General features: G+C 36.9%; 2 protein-coding genes across 3 annotated transcripts; one reads left to right on the top strand and one right to left on the bottom strand.

Annotated features, from left to right (window-relative positions):
* Nucleotides 1–2,356: 2,356 nt before the first annotated feature.
* On the bottom strand, nucleotides 2,357–5,738 carry LOC107597358 (cob(I)yrinic acid a,c-diamide adenosyltransferase, mitochondrial-like). Of its 2 annotated transcripts, none has more exons than XM_016288374.1 (9): nucleotides 5,548–5,738; nucleotides 5,381–5,445; nucleotides 5,188–5,281; nucleotides 5,023–5,080; nucleotides 3,527–3,599; nucleotides 3,343–3,440; nucleotides 3,113–3,177; nucleotides 2,961–3,020; nucleotides 2,357–2,821 (listed from the first exon to the last, which is right to left on the bottom strand). In XM_016288374.1, exons 1-9 carry the CDS (start codon nucleotides 5,649–5,651, stop codon nucleotides 2,737–2,739), a joined length of 702 nt encoding a protein of 233 aa, XP_016143860.1. In that variant the 5' UTR covers nucleotides 5,652–5,738; the 3' UTR covers nucleotides 2,357–2,736. The 2 variants fall into 2 exon arrangements, with proteins under 2 accessions (XP_016143860.1, XP_016143861.1); XM_016288375.1 differs by having other exon boundaries at nucleotides 2,357–2,791.
* A 159-nt stretch (nucleotides 5,739–5,897) lies between these two features.
* On the top strand, nucleotides 5,898–16,732 carry mvk (mevalonate kinase). Its single transcript, XM_016288352.1, has 10 exons — nucleotides 5,898–6,224; nucleotides 6,794–6,941; nucleotides 7,087–7,228; nucleotides 7,326–7,481; nucleotides 10,428–10,531; nucleotides 10,624–10,669; nucleotides 10,824–10,914; nucleotides 13,217–13,336; nucleotides 14,573–14,726; nucleotides 16,602–16,732. Exons 1-10 carry the CDS (start codon nucleotides 6,147–6,149, stop codon nucleotides 16,730–16,732), a joined length of 1,170 nt encoding a protein of 389 aa, XP_016143838.1. The 5' UTR covers nucleotides 5,898–6,146.
* The last annotated feature ends 1,044 nt before the right edge of the window (nucleotides 16,733–17,776 follow it).

The following is a 17,776-nucleotide window of genomic DNA, read 5'->3' as shown; positions in this document are numbered from 1 at the left end:
TATTCCAGCTGTTTTTAAAACTGAAGAACCATGAGCTCCAACCAGGTGGTTCAAAGCCCTGTGGAGGTTAGTACGACTGAAAATTTTTTTTGTTAAATGTTAAATTACATTTTTAAAATTAAAAGGACATTGGTGGTAGTTATCTTCAGTTGTGTTTAGTTTATGGTTTATTATATCTTTTTTTTACCAATTAAATAAAAAAAATTACATGAAACTACATGTTTATTATTTAAAGTGCCGTTATGAGTAAAAAATACGCCAATATTTTTAATTCACAATCTCTTTTAAACATAGAATCAATGAGTTCCAAGGCGGAAAAGAACAGTATTTATTTATATTAGAACGTTTTTCGTAACAATGTAGAAGCCTTTAAAAGTACACGTGGTTACCAACATTCTTCAAAATATCTAGTTTGGTGTTCAATGGAAGAAAGAACCCCATTCAGGTTTGGAACAACACACAATTTTTTTGTGTGAACTAACTCTTCAAAGTAAATGTGACAAACACGTTTACAGTGATTGTTCCAGGGAAATCAGTTTATGTAACATCCCTAAGCTGTTTTGCATTATTGTAACTTACTGTGCCTTTCACACAGTTTTCCCTCAGTCTGTTTGTAGAGCACTGCCAGAGGCTGAAGTTACGCTCACCCATGGTGCACTGCTGGATGTGATGGGCTGATATTCCAGCTGTTTTTAAAACTGAAGAACCATGAGCTCCAAAGCCCTGTGGAGGTTAGTACGACTGAAAAAAAATGTTGTTAAATGTTAAATTACATTTTTAAAATTAAAAGGACATTGGTGGTAGTTATCTTCAGTTGTGTTTAGTTTATGGTTTATTATATCTTTTTTACCAATTAAATAAAAAAAATTCCCAAACTACATGTTTATTATTTAAAGTGCCGTTATGAGTAAAAAATACGCCAATTTTTTAAATTCACAATCTCTTTTAAACATAGAATCAATGAGTTCCAAGGCGGAAAAGAACAGTATTTATTTATATTAGAACGTTTTTCGTAACAATGTAGAAGCCTTTAAAAGTACACAGTAAAAAAATTACAAGAAAGGTACAAAGCTTTCACTGGGGCTGTACCTTATTTTTACATCTTTGTATCTCATTTAGCCATAAATGGTACATATTTGTGTCTTAAATGTGCATACTAATACTGTAAAAGTTCATATTAGTACCTTTTGAAAGACTGACAGTTTTGTACCTAATTGTTGTTTCAAGGTTAACAAGGATATTTATCCATATTTGTTTGCTTTGTGGTAAATTATAATGCATAAACAGTGCAAACGTGTTAAAAAGTATGATCATCATTTTGGATTTCATTGCCACGGTTGATGCACCACTGGGTACAGTTAAAACACCCTTTTACCCTCCATGTGGGAAAGTCTCTTGAATATAAAAACTTTTTTTTTAAACATTTGTATAAACTTGTATGTATTGTCAATGGGAATATTAACTGATTCTGTACTGTAAAACTCAATGGTGTATGCAGCTGTCTGCATCCTTCTGAACAACTATACAGAATGTACATCTTTCAATCTCACAGTCTTCTTGTAGTAAACTACACATTAATGTTTCCATTTATTATTATTATTATACGTTTATCCAGTGATTTACATGAGAATAATGCACACAGAACTCATTCATTCAAGAAAGAAAACAACACTAATGCTACCTGTATTTTTTTTTTAAGAAATAAACTTATTTGTTTGCTTTGTGGTAAATTATAATGCATAAACAGTGCAAACGTGTTAAAAAGTATGATCATCATTTTGGATTTCATTGCCACGGTTGATGCACCACTGGGTACAGTTAAAACACCCTTTTACCCTCCATGTGGGAAAGTCTCTTGAATATAAAAACATTTTTTTTAAACATTTGTATAAACTTGTATGTATTGTCAATGGGAATATTAACTGATTCTGTACTGTAAAACTCAATGGTGTATGCAGCTGTCTGCATCCTTCTGAACAACTATACAGAATGTACATCTTTCAATCTCACAGTCTTCTTGTAGTAAACTACACATTAATGTTTCCATTTATTATTATTATACGTTTATCCAGTGATTTACATGAGAATAACGCACACAGAACTCATTCAAGAAAGAAAACAACACTACTGCTACCTGTATTTTTATTTTAGAATTTAAACTTTATTCAGCAAGGATGCATTAAATTGATCAAAAGTGACAGTAAAGACATGTTACAAAAGATCTCTATTTCAAATAAATGCTGTTTTTCTTCACTTTCGGTTCACTAAAGTCTATCATGGTTTACAAAAATATTAAGCAGCACATGTATTATGTATTTATATTGTAAAATCAACCATTTTTGCAAAGTAAACAGAATACAGATGGTAATATTACACAATAATTTGACCATAGTAGTTGCTCTATGTAGTAAACATGAAAAAAAACCAACTAAATCCTAAAAATTCTCTTTTTTAACTTTACATAAGGGTACAATATGGGATCATGAATATAATACAAAGTTTCATTAAAAACTATTTAGCAACTCAATCTAAATATGACTGCAGAGTGTTAAAAATTCTCCTGAATAAACATGTTTATTGTTCCCTCTATAGTTTTTTTCAAAAACAGAGTACAGTGTACTCTGGGACAAATTGCCTGACCAATGTTTTTGTATTTAGACATTTATACTAGGACTTGGAAACAAGAGCAACCTGGTTCAAGTTCTAGATGAGACTCTGAGATGTTTTCTTCCTCCCCTATTCAGGTCTTTTGTAGATAGTTTCTCCATTGCCCTCTTTCATTGCAGCATATCTAGCCACAGTGAACAAGTAGTCACTCAATCTGTTAAAGCAAACAGTGTTCATTGATAACACTTAGATCAATAAATGAAATACAATTCTCAAAAGAACTCATTGAATAAAATTCACAGATCCAAATTAAATATTATATATAGTGACTAACAGTTAGAATAGGTTCATACCTGTTCAGATATTTGGCAACTTCAGGATCTGTCTCACCCGAACGGACAACAGCGGCAACACTGTAATAGATAATGTAAGACCTTTGATACTGACACAGCGGTAAGGTAATACAAGTAGAACTGATATTGAATATTGCGTATGCCAGACTGACCAGCGTTCAGCCCGTCGACACGCTGCTCTGGCCACATGTAAAGCTGCACTGCTTTTCCCTCCCGACTGCAAATTAAATGGCTTTCCTTCAGTACTTTAAATGCAGAATTATTTGTCATCAACATGTTTGTAGCAACCCAAATCGGATACAATTCTCTATGTAAATTATATCAGTATTTCAGGTACTCTGTGGAGATTATGTAATCATATATATTTCTGGAACATACATACAGGAAGTATGAAGTTGGTGAGTGGAGGCAGCTCCTCTGTGAACGAATCAATCCACCTCTCCAGCTCAATCACAGCCTGGGAGCTGAACTTCGTCTTCTCTGTTTGAAACAAGAACATCATAACATGGTTTACTACTTTTCTTTACGATAAAAACACATTAGAAATGTCCTGTGATTCTGCTTACTGATATGACTGTCTCTAGCTGATGACCGGGGAGTGGCAATATTTGACCCTACATCCTGTAGTACACACTGGATCTGCACAGAACAGAGAAGTATACAGGCACTTAAGCCAAGCAAAATATAAACCAAGTGCCATTTGCGTGAAAACATTTCAAATCTGAGGTCAAATGACTTTGTACATCCAATAAAATCAACTTGATAACGGCTGGTTTAAAAAAGGAATTCTGTGGAAAGTCCTAGAATAATTTATTTGCAGATTTTGTATAAAAGCAATAAAATGTACGCTTTTTTGAGAGTGACTTAAGTTTTCAAATGCTTTCAGGGCCACTGTAGTAAAATGAATAATCCACCTAAAATGGATTAGATTACAAAAGGTGTAGATGAGTTTGTTTCTTTATCAGGGACAGACGTGGGGTAATATAGCATTCCATCACTTGCTCACTAATGGATCCTCTGCAGTGAATGGGTGCCGTCAGAATGACAGTCCAAACAGCTGATGAAAAAAATGAAGTGATGCAAGTGATGTAATGCTAAATTTAAAAAACAAACAAACACTAGCTTTCTATTTTTTCTATTCTATCTACTTGTTTTTCTTTGTGTGTGTGTTTGTGTGTGTGTGTGTGTATATGTGTGTGTGTATAAGATATATATATATATATATATATATACATATATGTGTGTGTGTGTGTGTGTGTATATATACACTGTATATATATATGTACTGTATGTGTGTGTATGTATAGATGCATGTATGTGTGTGTGTATATATATATATATATATGTATGTGTGTGTATGTATGTGCGTGTGTATATATATATGTATGTGTGTGTATGTATGTATGTGTATATACAGTGGTGTAAAAAGGTTTTTGCCCCCTTCCTGTTTTTTTTAATTTTTGCACATTTGTCACACTTAAAAGATTCAGATCATCAAACTAAATGTGAAAGACTCATTTCCAGTTATCGCAAACACTTGATTGCAGCTATTGCTGCAAAGAGTGGCACAACCAGTTATTAGATTTAGGGGCAATTACTTTTTCACATAGTGCCAGGCAGGTTTGGACAGCTTTTCTTCCCTTAATAAAAGAAATCATCATTTAAAAACAGCATTTTGCATTTACTTGCATTCTTTGTGTAATATTAAAATGTGTTTGATCTGAATCTTTTAAGTGTGACAAATATGTAAAAAAGAGGAAGGGGCAAAAACCTTTTCACACCTGTGTGTGTGTGTGTGTATACACACCTTGCTACGTGTACTGTGTTAGGCTAACCGAGACTTGTCATTTGCACTTATATATTGTTGCTCTTTTAGTTTTGACTGCTTTTATTGTCCTCATCTGTAAGTCGCTTTGGATAAAAGCATCTGCTAAATGTCTCCAAATCCGTTTCAATGAAGAAACCAACTCATCCACATCTTAAATGGCCTAAGGGTGAGTACATTTAAATGGTCAACTATTTCTTTACAATCATGCTCCTCTTGTCAGAAAGAGACAAGTACCTTCTCCAGCTGATCAGTGAATGACTGGCCTCTGTCAATGCAAAATTCTCTGGCTAACCTGAAAGAGAGAACCAGAGACTTTTTTTTTGTTGTTGCTGGAAATGAACTCCAATCAGGATTTGTCATTTGACCCACACACCACGCTACATTAACTCGATCCATTACCCAATTGCTGATGATAATTCATCTGTTGTTCCCAAAGCGTCAAATATATGATCCTCCTTTGGTCTCCTCTCACCTGTGAAGGTGCTGGAAAAACCTAATGAGGCGACACATTCAAAACAAAACCTCACACTTCCAGTTTGACATGCAACACATGCTAGTCAATAATCACGTGTGTGGTATGACATTAAATGACCTTTGTCTCCGGTTTTTGTGTAGATCTTGGGAATTCGTCTGTTTTCTTCAGATGTGCTGTTATACCTTAGAAAATCGAGAGAACATCGGTGAGACATTTTTCTAAAACAAACGCCACACTGATACAGTTTAGCCTGAACACATGGGATTCTACATGCTTTTTTTTACCTTCTTTCATCCCTACACAAAGGCTGCATCTGCTTTATGCTCACATATGTCCCTAGACGAAGGACACGGTGAAGACCAGTGTACTTGGGCACGAAAAACAACATCGTAGACGTTAAAACATTTCCAAACGCGCTTCTGTGTTTACTATTAACCGTTTTGACAGCTCTTGCTGCCCGTAGACTGGCGTTCTATCGCGCAACTGAAGACGCGATGTGGTGCGAAATGCGATTGGTGTTTTGAGAGGCGATGGCTATGAGAGCTTCGTCCTGATTGGTTGGTTTAGAGGCAGCGATCTGAGAGGTTAACTCTGATTGGCTCAGGCTACAGCGACAGTCCGCGTGTATGGCAGAGCACAAGCAGGACGCGATGCGTTGGATGCTCTACAACGACAGGAGTTCTCGAATATTTGGCAAAACTTATTATTCTTTAAAAGTTATTTGAGACTGCATGTGTAGCGCGCTGAATTGAGCTTGGTGGATGAATAGAAATATGAGATTTTAGCAAGGCTTTATTGCATTGGTCAGCATACACTGATACAATTTCTCGAAAATATCGTACACATCTGAAGTTCAGAAGCTGTAATAATAATAATAATTAAGATGCAAGCACGAGAGTTGTTCGTTTCTGCCCCAGGGAAAGTCATTCTGCACGGTGAGCATTCTGTCGTGCATGGAAAGGTGGGTGTTTAGTCATTAGAGACCCAAACACTGACTTGATTAAGTGATGAGTTTTCCCTTTACCTCCATTACAATATTTTAGTAAAAATCATAGTAGTGAAGCATATTTAGCTTAGGATTTTGGATAAACTGCTAAATATTTTAAAATTGGTAAATTTTAAAATCTGCCAAAGATTTAAAGTCCGGAAAATTATTTTGGGTATATCAAATTTTTATGAAATCGAATAATTTCTGTTTATGTAAATATTTAATATTTCTGTAGTATGTAGTTTTTTTTTTTTTTAATGTATAGTTTTCCATGTAGGTTGACATTTTTGTGAGAGGTAATTTATCACCACTTACAGGTCAAGAGGTAGAAATCATATGGTAAAAATGGTATCAGTTTTATTTTTTAGGAATCTCCATTCAATATGTAATTTTTTTTTTTTTCTTGTCAGAACTGTTGCTGTGTCGTAGTTCACAGTGTCAGCTGCCGTTCTTTTTATTATTATTTTTTTAACCAATAGTTATTTAATTGCTTAATCAATTGTTCTAAAGTCTGTTGTCTGTTCTTAATCAACCTTAAACAGGTCGCTTTGGCTGTGAGTTTGAACCTGCGCACGTTCCTGCGGCTGCAGTCCACATCATCCGGTGAAGTGCACATCAACCTCCCCAATATTGACACTTTTCTGTCCTGGGACATAACTGCACTGCAGCCTCTTCTGGCAGGGTGTAAAGGTGAGGAGAGGTGGATGTTTGTCTGTCAGTATTTACTCCTGTATATTCTGTGTGTCATTGTTATTTGGACTGTTCATTTGTAATAATGCAGTGTCGGACCGCAATCATCTCCGGCCCATGTTTCTGTGACTGTTCGTTGTTTCAGCAGAGCAGGGTGGCCTGAAGGAACTTGATGCAGATCTTTTGAAGAGACTGCGTGAATTCACAGGGATTTCGGAGGATTCCACAGACACAAGAAGCATGGCAGTGTTGGCCTTCCTCTATATGTACCTGTCTGTTTTTGCAGAGTAAGAACACCATTAAACTCTCTGTATCATTTATTAAAGCTGCATATGAACATTGTTGTAATATGGACTTTTGGCATTTGCTGTTTTGTTTTTCCAGGTCTCTAGCCAGTATCACGGTGTCCGTGTGGTCAGAGTTGCCCACAGGAGCTGGTTTAGGCTCCAGTGCTGCCTATAATGTTTGTCTGTCTGCCGCTCTGCTGTCTGCTAGAGGAAACCTATCATATCCTCTTACACCACAGCAGGAGTCGGCCAGGTAACACTTCATTACAATGGATTATAGGGCTTTTATGTAGATAATGTAAGTAAGGATTGTTTCATTTGCTTTTAACTCTCTTTAAAATTGAGGTACAGAATTATTATAGGGAGTGCCCTCCTGAAACAACCTGCAGCCTTTTGGTTACCAGCCCAGATTGCTAGCAATAAGGTTACCCCACTTGAAAGAGCAACACCCCTTCTGATTCAGATGATAGGCTGTTTTGTTTTTCCAGGTCTCTAGCCAGTATCACGGTGTCCGTGTGGTCAGAGTTGCCCACAGGAGCTGGTTTAGGCTCCAGTGCTGCCTATAATGTTTGTCTGTCTGCCGCTCTGCTGTCTGCTAGAGGAAACCTATCATATCCTCTTACACCACAGCAGGAGTCAGCCAGGTAACACTTCATTACAATGGATTATAGGGCTTTTATGTAGATTAAGTAAGGATTGTTTCATTTGCTTTTAACTCTCTTTAAAATTGAGGTACAGACAATTATTATAGGGAGTGCCCTCCTGAAACAACCTGCAGCCTTTTGGTTACCAGCCCAGATTGCTAGCAATAAGGTTACCCCACTTGAAACGGCAACACCCCTTCTGATTCAGATGATAGATTAAAGGGATAGTTCACCCAAAAATTAAAATTTAATGTTTATCTGCTTACCCCCAGGGCATCCAAGATGTAGGTGACTTTGTTTCTTCAGTAGAACACAAACGAAGATTTTTAACTCCAACCGTTGCAGTCTGTCAGTCATATAATGGAAGTGAATGGGAATCACGGCTTTGGGAGTCAAAAAAACATACACAAACAAAACCAAATTAAACCCTGCGGCTCGTGATGATACATCGATGTGTAAACACACGAAGCGATCGGTCTGTGTAAGAAACTGAACAGTATTTCGATCGTTTTTTTACCTCTGATGCACTGCAATGTCCAAACTGTCCTGAGCGCGTTCTCAACAGCCGGCGTGTGACACATTGTTGTCGTCGTCTTCTTGCTAGAGATGTTACGTTCGTGAACGAATCGTTCTTTTTGAACGAATCTTTTAGGTGAATGAATCGTTCTCATTCACTGAAATTCCTCCCTCCAGAGCAGCGCGGCGTTATTAGCAGTGCATGCGTGAACCGGGTAGCTCTGTGTACGGTTTCATCCTGTCAAAGAATGATTAAACCTCGAGCCAATAGCCTTCGAGCACGAAGCATGTGATTTGTTGAATGTAGTGAACGAATATGCCCTTTACTGAACGAGTTTCTTTTGAGTCTGAACGAGAGAGATCTTCTGAACGAAATGACCGAACTGGTACATGTTGTTCGTGAATGAGAGTGTACCGGGTCAGTCGGCCATTTAGCATGCGAGTCAATCTCGATCAGCAATCAGCAGAAAGCAGATGCAAAGCGCAGTTATAGGTACTGTGCACATACGCTTGTTTATATATTCGTATTTAGCATACAGAACATAACTCCACGTTTAAACCCAGATTTATGAATGTGTAAATGTCTGACCAAACAATTAAAATGTTAATTATGCAAGAAAAACTTGTGCTTTGGTTATCTGAACAACTTATTTAGAATTTATTTATTTATGAGTAGATTATGCACACATTATAATAAAGCCAAATCACTAAGTATATACGTTCGTAACACAAGACACTCTTTTTCGCGACCTGCTGGTGTATTTATGTAATATGAAGAAATGGTCACTGAACGAATCTGAACTAATCATTTTGGTGAACGACCTGAAAATGAACGAATCTCTTGAAAGAATCAATTTTTACCACTACTTCTACAATTAAAATGTTAATTATGCAAGAAAAACTTGTGCTTTGGTTATCTGAACAACTTATTTAGAATTTATTTAATGAGTAGATTATGCACACATTATAATAAAGCCAAATCACAATGGTCTATTTGAGAGATAGGTGGCGGTAATGCACTTATAAGTCTGCAATCTGCCGTAAAGCAAGAAGACACAAACGAGCTCAGGACAGTTTGGACATTGCGGTGATTCAGAGGTAAAAAAAACGATATAAATACTTTTCAGTTTCTTGCACAGACCGATCGTTTCGTGTCTTTACACATCAATGTATCGTCACGAGCTGCAGGGTTTAATTTTGGTTTTGTTTGTGTATGTTTTTTTTACTCTCAAAGCCGTGATTCCCATTCACTTCCATTATATGACTGACAGACTGCAACGGTTTGTGTTAAAAATCTTTGTTTGTGTTCTACTGAAGAAACAAAGTCACCTACATCTTGGATGCCCTGGGGGTAAGCAGATAAACATCACATTTTCATTTTTGGGTGAACTGTCCCTTTAAGTAACCAAGGAACAGAGATGAAGTCTTTGTCCTTCGTCTGTCTTCTGAAAATTTGAAAATGTGTGGTTCAAAATACACTTTCCAGAGGAAATAAGGATCAAAAGGCATAACATTTAGAATTGCTCTGCTGGTCACACTCAATCACATTTAGCTGCAGTGTTTCTGCAGGTAATCACCTTTATTATTTTTTCTGTCCTCTTCCTACATTATTGTTCAATAAAAATGGCTAAAAATAAGGGGGGAAAACACAAGGATTTTAATAGGTCTTTTTTTTTTTTTTCACCAATGATGATTTTATTTGAACAAAACACAAATAAAAACACACATTTTGAAATATTATTACTTTTTATAATAACTTTTTTTCTATTTTAAAAAAAAATTTAATTTATTGAACAAAGCTACATTGTTAGCAATGCTGCTTAATATTTTTGTGGAAACCATTATGCATTTTTTTTCAAGATTCTCTGATGAATAGAAAGTTCTAAAACAAAGATTTGTTCTATTACTATTTATTACTAGCATTTATTTTTTTTATTACTTTTTTTTTTCTTTCTTTTTTTTTGAGGCTATAGGCAGTCTACCTGTTAACTGTATTAGTATTAAGGTAATTGAGAATCTTTCGTCTGTTGGTGTTGCAGGTGGAGTAAAGAGGAGATGGAGCTGATTAACAGGTGGGCGTTCATGGGTGAGAAGATCATCCACGGTAACCCTTCAGGGGTGGACAATGCTGTGTGCACATGGGGTAAAAGTCAATCTTATACATTCATGGTTCTGCTTCATTTTATTTATTTATTATGACATTTATGCTTCATCACTTTATGCTTTTTACAACAGGTGGCTTTTTAAGATACCATGCTGGGAATATAACTCCACTAAGCTGGTAAAACTATACTCTGCAAAAAATATTTTCACAATATATTTTGTCATTATTAAAGTTCCTGTTCATCAGAAAAGTAGATAAAGTTGTCAGTTCAGTGAAATGACAGAACCAGCAGAATTTTCTAAGTGTGTTATTGGGTTCATTTCCTCCCTAGGGTCCCCATTCTGAGAATCCTTCTCACTAACACCAAAGTACCACGTAGCACCAAAGTGCTTGTTTCTGGAGTGAAGGACAAAATGAACAAGGTAGTAAATGGCTCCCCTCACCCCCCCCTTCCATTTTTTTTATTCCTGTGCCCTTCAATTAGCATAATGGCCGGTGTGTGTGAGGGAGGAACACTCTAGGGGCCCGGTGCTGAGTGCCTTTTATAAGAGCTCCAAATGAAACACTGTGCCAACGCTCCTGTGCTCCGTTACCTTGACAACGGCAGCAGGTAGCCTCACTGCTGGCACATCCTGATTGGTGAAGTGGAATTCCGGAATTATCGGGACGGAAAAGAGCAAAAAGCCAGGGCAGACTTTAAAGGGGTCATATTCTACACTTTTGTGGAATTAGTCAAAGCAGTAAGTCATAAACAATTGAGATTTAGTTTTACTGTTTCCACCCTCTTTTAGGCTGATGATACACGGGGCAACTTTTTTTGAGCAATGTTGCTTGGGCACTTTCCCATTGAGAATGGGTAACAAATTTCTATCTGGATACTTTAGATCGGTCGTTGGCCCTGTGTCTCACCTGGTTGCCCATTGATGGCAACATTGCATTTTGAAATATTATTACTTTTTATAATAACTTTTTTTCTATTTAAAATTTTTTTTTTAATTTATTGAACAAAGCTACATTGTTAGCAATGCTGCTTAATATTTTTGTGGAAACCATTATGCATTTTTTTTCAAGATTCTCTGATGAATAGAAAGTTCTAAAACAAAGATTTGTTCTATTACTATTTATTACTAGCATTTATTTTTTTTATTACTTTTTTTTTTCTTTCTTTTTTTTTGAGGCTATAGGCAGTCTACCTGTTAACTGTATTAGTATTAAGGTAATTGAGAATCTTTCGTCTGTTGGTGTTGCAGGTGGAGTAAAGAGGAGATGGAGCTGATTAACAGGTGGGCGTTCATGGGTGAGAAGATCATCCACGGTAACCCTTCAGGGGTGGACAATGCTGTGTGCACATGGGGTAAAAGTCAATCTTATACATTCATGGTTCTGCTTCATTTTATTTATTTATTATGACATTTATGCTTCATCACTTTATGCTTTTTACAACAGGTGGCTTTTTAAGATACCATGCTGGGAATATAACTCCACTAAGCTGGTAAAACTATACTCTGCAAAAAATATTTTCACAATATATTTTGTCATTATTAAAGTTCCTGTTCATCAGAAAAGTAGATAAAGTTGTCAGTTCAGTGAAATGACAGAACCAGCAGAATTTTCTAAGTGTGTTATTGGGTTCATTTCCTCCCTAGGGTCCCCATTCTGAGAATCCTTCTCACTAACACCAAAGTACCACGTAGCACCAAAGTGCTTGTTTCTGGAGTGAAGGACAAAATGAACAAGGTAGTAAATGGCTCCCCTCACCCCCCCCCTTCCATTTTTTTATTCCTGTGCCCTTCAATTAGCATAATGGCCGGTGTGTGTGAGGGAGGAACACTCTAGGGGCCCGGTGCTGAGTGCCTTTTATAAGAGCTCCAAAATGAAACACTGCCAACGCTCCTGTGCTCCGTTACCTTGACAACGGCAGCAGGTAGCCTCACTGCTGGCACATCCTGATTGGTGAAGTGGAATTCCGGAATTATCGGGACGGAAAAAAGCAAAAAGCCAGGGCAGACTTTAAAGGGGTCATATTCTACACTTTTGTGGAATTAGTCAAAGCAGTAAGTCATAAACAATTGAGATTTAGTTTTACTGTTTCCACCCTCTTTTAGGCTGATGATACACGGGGCAACTTTTTTTGAGCAATGTTGCTTGGGCACTTTCCCATTGAGAATGGGTAACAAATTTCTATCTGGATACTTTAGATCGGTCGTTGGCCCTGTGTCTCACCTGGTTGCCTATTGATGGCAACATTGCTCAAAAAGTTGCCCTGTGTATCATCAGCCTCAGAATTTGCTTTAAAGGAATGGTTAAAAAATCATTACTCCCACACTTTCCTCCTTCCGTGGAACACAAAAGGAGATGATTTAAAGTATATCCAGTTGATTAATTCAGTATGATGGCATTACATCTTGCTTTAACCTAACACTTAGTACAGCACCCAAGAGTGTCAGCAAAAAATGGTAATTTAAAATTTTTTACAAAATCAAGGCGGATACAGACCTCATTGATTCAGTTCAGAGTTGAGAAATATCAATATCATGGATGGATGAATGCAAACAAAAATTTGACATAGTACAATTTGAGTAGCAGATGTACGGTGATATCTTGCTTTTCTAAGGCTGACAATTATAAATATCTTTTGATGTGACAAGCTTAAGCGGATCATTTTTCTTGTTTGTACAGTATCTGTATTCTGTCCTCATAGTCCTTTGTGCTGTTACTTTGCAGTTTCCCTCCGTAATGAAGCCAGTTCTGGAGTCCGTCAGCGCTGTGTCCTGCGCCTGTGAACAGACTCTCACAGAGATGGCCGCGCATGGACCTTCAGCTGAGCTCTACAACATACTGGAGGTACAATCACACGGCTTTTCCTTCATAGAGAAGGTGATACCTTTAGCAGTGTGCAGTAGGTGTATATTATTTATCATTTGTGCCAGACATTTGTTTTAAATTTTTGCCACAATTTTTTGTCTAAGACACATTTTCAGGATCGTAATGATTTCTGTCATGATAGGGGAAAATTAGCAGTTGCTTTTGCGATTTTAGTACTGTTAAAAAGTTTGGGATTGATCCAGTTTTTAAAATGTGTTTTTTTTTTATTAAGGAATTTCTTATTCTCACCAAGGCTTTATGTGACCCTGGAGCACACAACCAGTTTTTTTTAAGTCGCTGGGGTATATTTGTAGCAATAGCCAAAAAAAACATTGTATGGGTCAAAATTATCGATTTTTCTTTTATGCCAAAAATCATTAGGATATTAAGTAAAGATCATGTTCCATGAAGTTATTTTGTACATTTCCTACAGTAAATATATCAAAACTTAATTTGTGATTAGTAATATGCATTGCTACTTCATTTGGACAACTTTAAAGGCGATTTTCTCAATATTTAGATTTTTTTTTTACAGGATTATTTGATGAATACAACATTCAAAAGAACAGCATTTTCTTGAAATATATATATTTATAAGTCTGTACTGTCACTTTTGATCAATTTAATGCATCCTTACTAAAGTACTAATATATTAATAGTTTGACTCCAAACTTTTTAACAGTTATGTATTATATATTTAAATATTCAGTTCTTTTTGTTGTAAGAAAAAAGTTATACTGTATTTATTATGACAATTTTTTGCAACTACATTTCAATATCGTGATAATAATGTATACCGTGATAAAAGCATTAGCAATTAATTGCAACATGAAAATTTGATACCTAGTCATACTGTACAATCTGACTCATGTCTATCATGTTTGGGACAAACAGAAAAGGTTGTGTAGTGAACACCCTGTATCAAAACTAATGTTACACAAGAGCAAAGATGCTATTCTGGTGTGGGACACATGGCCTAGTAGTTTGCACATTTACTCGTTGATTTGTGGCGTGCATAAGGGAGATGCAAGGTTGAATCTATCTGTCTCTGCCCGTAATTTTCTGTCCTCCCTTGACTTTCATTTAAATAAAAAGTGGCAAAAGAGCAAAGAAATGATCAATATTTTTATTCGGAGGAAGCCCTGATGGATGGATGCATGGATGGATTATATTGATCTTTTCCAAGACATTTCTCTGTGTGTCATTTGTCTCCAGGAGCTGATTGATATAAACCAGCACCATCTGAACGTGATGGGTGTGGGTCACTCGTCTCTGGACACACTGTGTAGGGTCACTCTGGCCAGAGGCCTGCATAGCAAACTGACTGGGGCAGGAGGAGGAGGCTGTGGAATCACTCTCCTACGACCAGGTACCAATGCACACATCAGAGTAAAAAAATGATTTTTTTAACAATATATTTATCTCAAAGATATGACTGGTGCTTGACCTCTCAAACATTACTGGCTTGATGCTAGAGTTTTGTTGGTGGTTACTAGAGCATTGTAATGCATTTGTGTGGACAGATGACTCCTGGTTTATTCAAATGGTACCAATCGTTGTTGTTTTTGTATGAAATGTCTTCCTGGAACCCTACAGTGTATATTTTGGATATGCTACCTGTGGTTAATCAGTCTGATTGCTGTGCATTGTTTGAAAAGTCTCCATGAGGGTGGCACCCTGCAGACTGCGTGACTGTTTAGCGGGATTCGTGAGGTGAATCTCGCTTGTCACTTTTGTCTGACAAAGCTAACAACTTGACACAGCAGCTGTCAGACTGGGCCACACTCTTTGTTTATGCCTGAAGCCACTAACGCATTGAATTTTAATCAGGATCTTAGAACCCTCAAAAACAGCCTCCAATAAAGCAGACACAACGCTGGAAGGAGCCGGGCAACGTTTATGATGCCTAACAACTTGAGTATGTGTCATTGTCATTTCTAGGCACACCTTGTTAAGGCTGAATTAAGATTTGAGGTAAAGTCCTCTTGCTCGTTTAATTTGCAAACAGAATTGGTCTTACTCCAAGTGTGTCCTGTCGTTCTTGTACCTCAGCATTATTTAAACCAAAATTGGATTCCTGCCTGTCAAAAAAGACATTGAATTCTTACTTCACTTGATACGGCAAGTGGTCTATTTTTGTATTTTGCATGTAAAATCGCACCTAGTTTCATCTTCTAAAACTCCAGAGGAACAGTATCAGCCACCTTGTGATGCGCACACACACACACACACACACTGATTCTTGGGTTTCATGTTTGAGGGTTTGGCAGATTGTCAGACCACCTGCATATGGTCAGTGATCCTGACACAAACAAATGTGTTTCAATGTTGCGTATAAAGTATGTTAAGATGTGACGTACAAATAAGTTTTCATCTGAACCAAGTTTGTTTCCTGAACAATTTCACATGCTCCTGCCGATGAGTTGTGCTGTTTATGCGAGTGACACAAATGCAAATCCAATCCAATATAATATATTATAAATACCTTTTAGAAGTTTGGGGTTGATAATGTTTTTAAAAGAAGTCTCTTATACTCACCAAGGTTGCATTTATTTGATCAAAAATACAGTAAAAACAGTGATAGTGAAATAATAAAATTTTACAAAACTGAATTCTATTTTAATACAGTATATGTTCAAATGTAATTTAGGCTGAATTTTTAGCAACCAGTCACATGATCCTTCAGAAACATTCCAATTTGATGCTTAAGAAACAGTTCTTACTATCGGTGTTAACAGTTGTGGAGCTTAATATTTACGTAGAAACCGTGATGCACTTATAAATGCTTTTACGGTTTCCTTGGGTCAATTTAATATGTCCTTGCTGAATAAAAGTATTAATTTCTTAAACAATTTACCAGCCATTTTTGGTTATATTATGTTTTGTAGATGCAGAAATGACACATTTACACAATTTAGCTTTAACTCCATGGCGCACCTGTTTCATTGAGTGTAATTTTTCTAGGCCTTGGTGTTGATGGGGATGTTTTTTTCCTTTTTGTTTACAGTGCACTTATAAATGCTTTTACGGTTTCCTTGGGTCAATTTAATATGTCCTTGCTGAATAAAAGTATTAATTTCTTAAACAATTTACCAGCCATTTTTGGTTATATTATGTTTTGTAGATGCAGAAATGACACATTTACACAATTTAGCTTTAACTCCATGGCGCACCTGTTTCATTGAGTGTAATTTTTCTAGGCCTTGGTGTTGATGGGGATGTTTTTTTTCCTTTTTGTTTACAGAAACAGATACTTCAGTGATTCAGAGCACTGTTGAGGAGCTGAAGGCCTGTGGCTTTGACTGCTGGGAGACCAGCATCGGAGCTCCTGGAGTCCAGCAGCACTCTTCAGCTGCACTCAGTCAGGACAAATAACATCTAATAAATTTCAGCCTTTTTCATGAAAAGCTGTCATGCACAATATGATTATTTCCTGGCCTGTCTGTGTATTCAAATGTAGTACAATCATCTCATTTGCCAAAATGTTTCTCAACACGGATCACATTTCCGACCAGAACTAACACAGCTTGGAGCATTTTGGACTGAGTACAGCCGTTGTATTATTGTCACTAAACCCAAAGTAATTACTTTTCAGTTCTTTGCACTTTGTCAGAATATTTTGCACCGGAACAGTTTTGAAGCCAAGGAGGGGATGCTGGGATGCATTTGGCTGTCGACCAGACACAGTTCAAGTTGATCTGTGAAGCGCGGTGATGAAATAAACGCTTTGCACTTAGAGCGGAGCACATTTCCCCACAGTCCCAGGAGAGGGGTGTAATTTTAGTGGTGTTTTGTGAGGAACAGATAAAGAGGGCTATCTTCAGCACACGAGACCTGGAGCTAGAGAATAGGAAATGGATTTGCACTGAGATGAATATGTTCCTGTAAACCAAAGGCCGGCAGGAGTACAGAGCCCCTTACGCTTGAACAAGTCAACTTTGAGAAGACCTAGGGAGGTCAGAGACGCATTTAAAAGTGAGTGTTGTTGGTTTTGTAAATGTGAAGCTCTCAGTGTACTTGATTAAGGTGCATAACCATCATTTCGGAAGTAAAGAACCTGACTTTCATTGGATATTTTTGGTTTAACATTCTCTTCAAGAGCTTAAACATGACTTTTAACGATGATGTTGTTGAACATGTTTACCTGTTGTGTGCAGGATGCATCTCAGTTTGATTATTTTGCTTGCTTCTTTCTGCACTGATGAATAGATTCTAAGGATGGCCTGACATTATTTCAGATAACAGGCAGCTAAGAAAAGGGGTCAAGGATGGAGGGAAACGGCAGAGCTATTGAAATATAATAAAACAAGAATTCAGGCCTTTACCATTTTATTCTGTTTGTCTGTTGCCAGCTGAAATGATTTCTCCCCTTCCGTATGTTCCTTTAACCAAAGTTCAAGAGTGACGGTTCAAGTAATG

Source organism: Sinocyclocheilus grahami, unplaced genomic scaffold, assembly GCF_001515645.1.
Source record: "Sinocyclocheilus grahami isolate Dianchi unplaced genomic scaffold, SAMN03320097.WGS_v1.1 scaffold230.1, whole genome shotgun sequence".
Lineage (NCBI taxonomy): Eukaryota > Metazoa > Chordata > Actinopteri > Cypriniformes > Cyprinidae > Sinocyclocheilus > Sinocyclocheilus grahami.
Note: the sequence above shows the minus strand (reverse complement) of the source record. Positions and strands in the feature narration are given on the sequence as shown.

Bases quoted from the DNA above. Each gene is read 5' to 3' on its own strand.
- LOC107597358 (XM_016288374.1), bottom strand. From the start codon at position 5,651: ATGTTGTTTTTCGTGCCCAAGTACACTGGTCTTCACCGTGTCCTTCGT. The intron at 5,282-5,380 runs GTCATTTAATGT...TCGCCTCATTAG, and splicing joins CACAAAAACCGGAGACAAAG to GTTTTTCCAGCACCTTCACA. The intron at 5,081-5,187 runs GTAATGGATCGA...TCTCTCTTTCAG, and splicing joins GAATTATCATCAGCAATTGG to GTTAGCCAGAGAATTTTGCA.
- mvk (XM_016288352.1), top strand. From the start codon at position 6,147: ATGCAAGCACGAGAGTTGTTCGTTTCTGCCCCAGGGAAAGTCATTCTG. The intron at 6,942-7,086 runs GTGAGGAGAGGT...TCGTTGTTTCAG, and splicing joins TCTTCTGGCAGGGTGTAAAG to CAGAGCAGGGTGGCCTGAAG. The intron at 13,337-14,572 runs GTACAATCACAC...ATTTGTCTCCAG, and splicing joins AGCTCTACAACATACTGGAG to GAGCTGATTGATATAAACCA.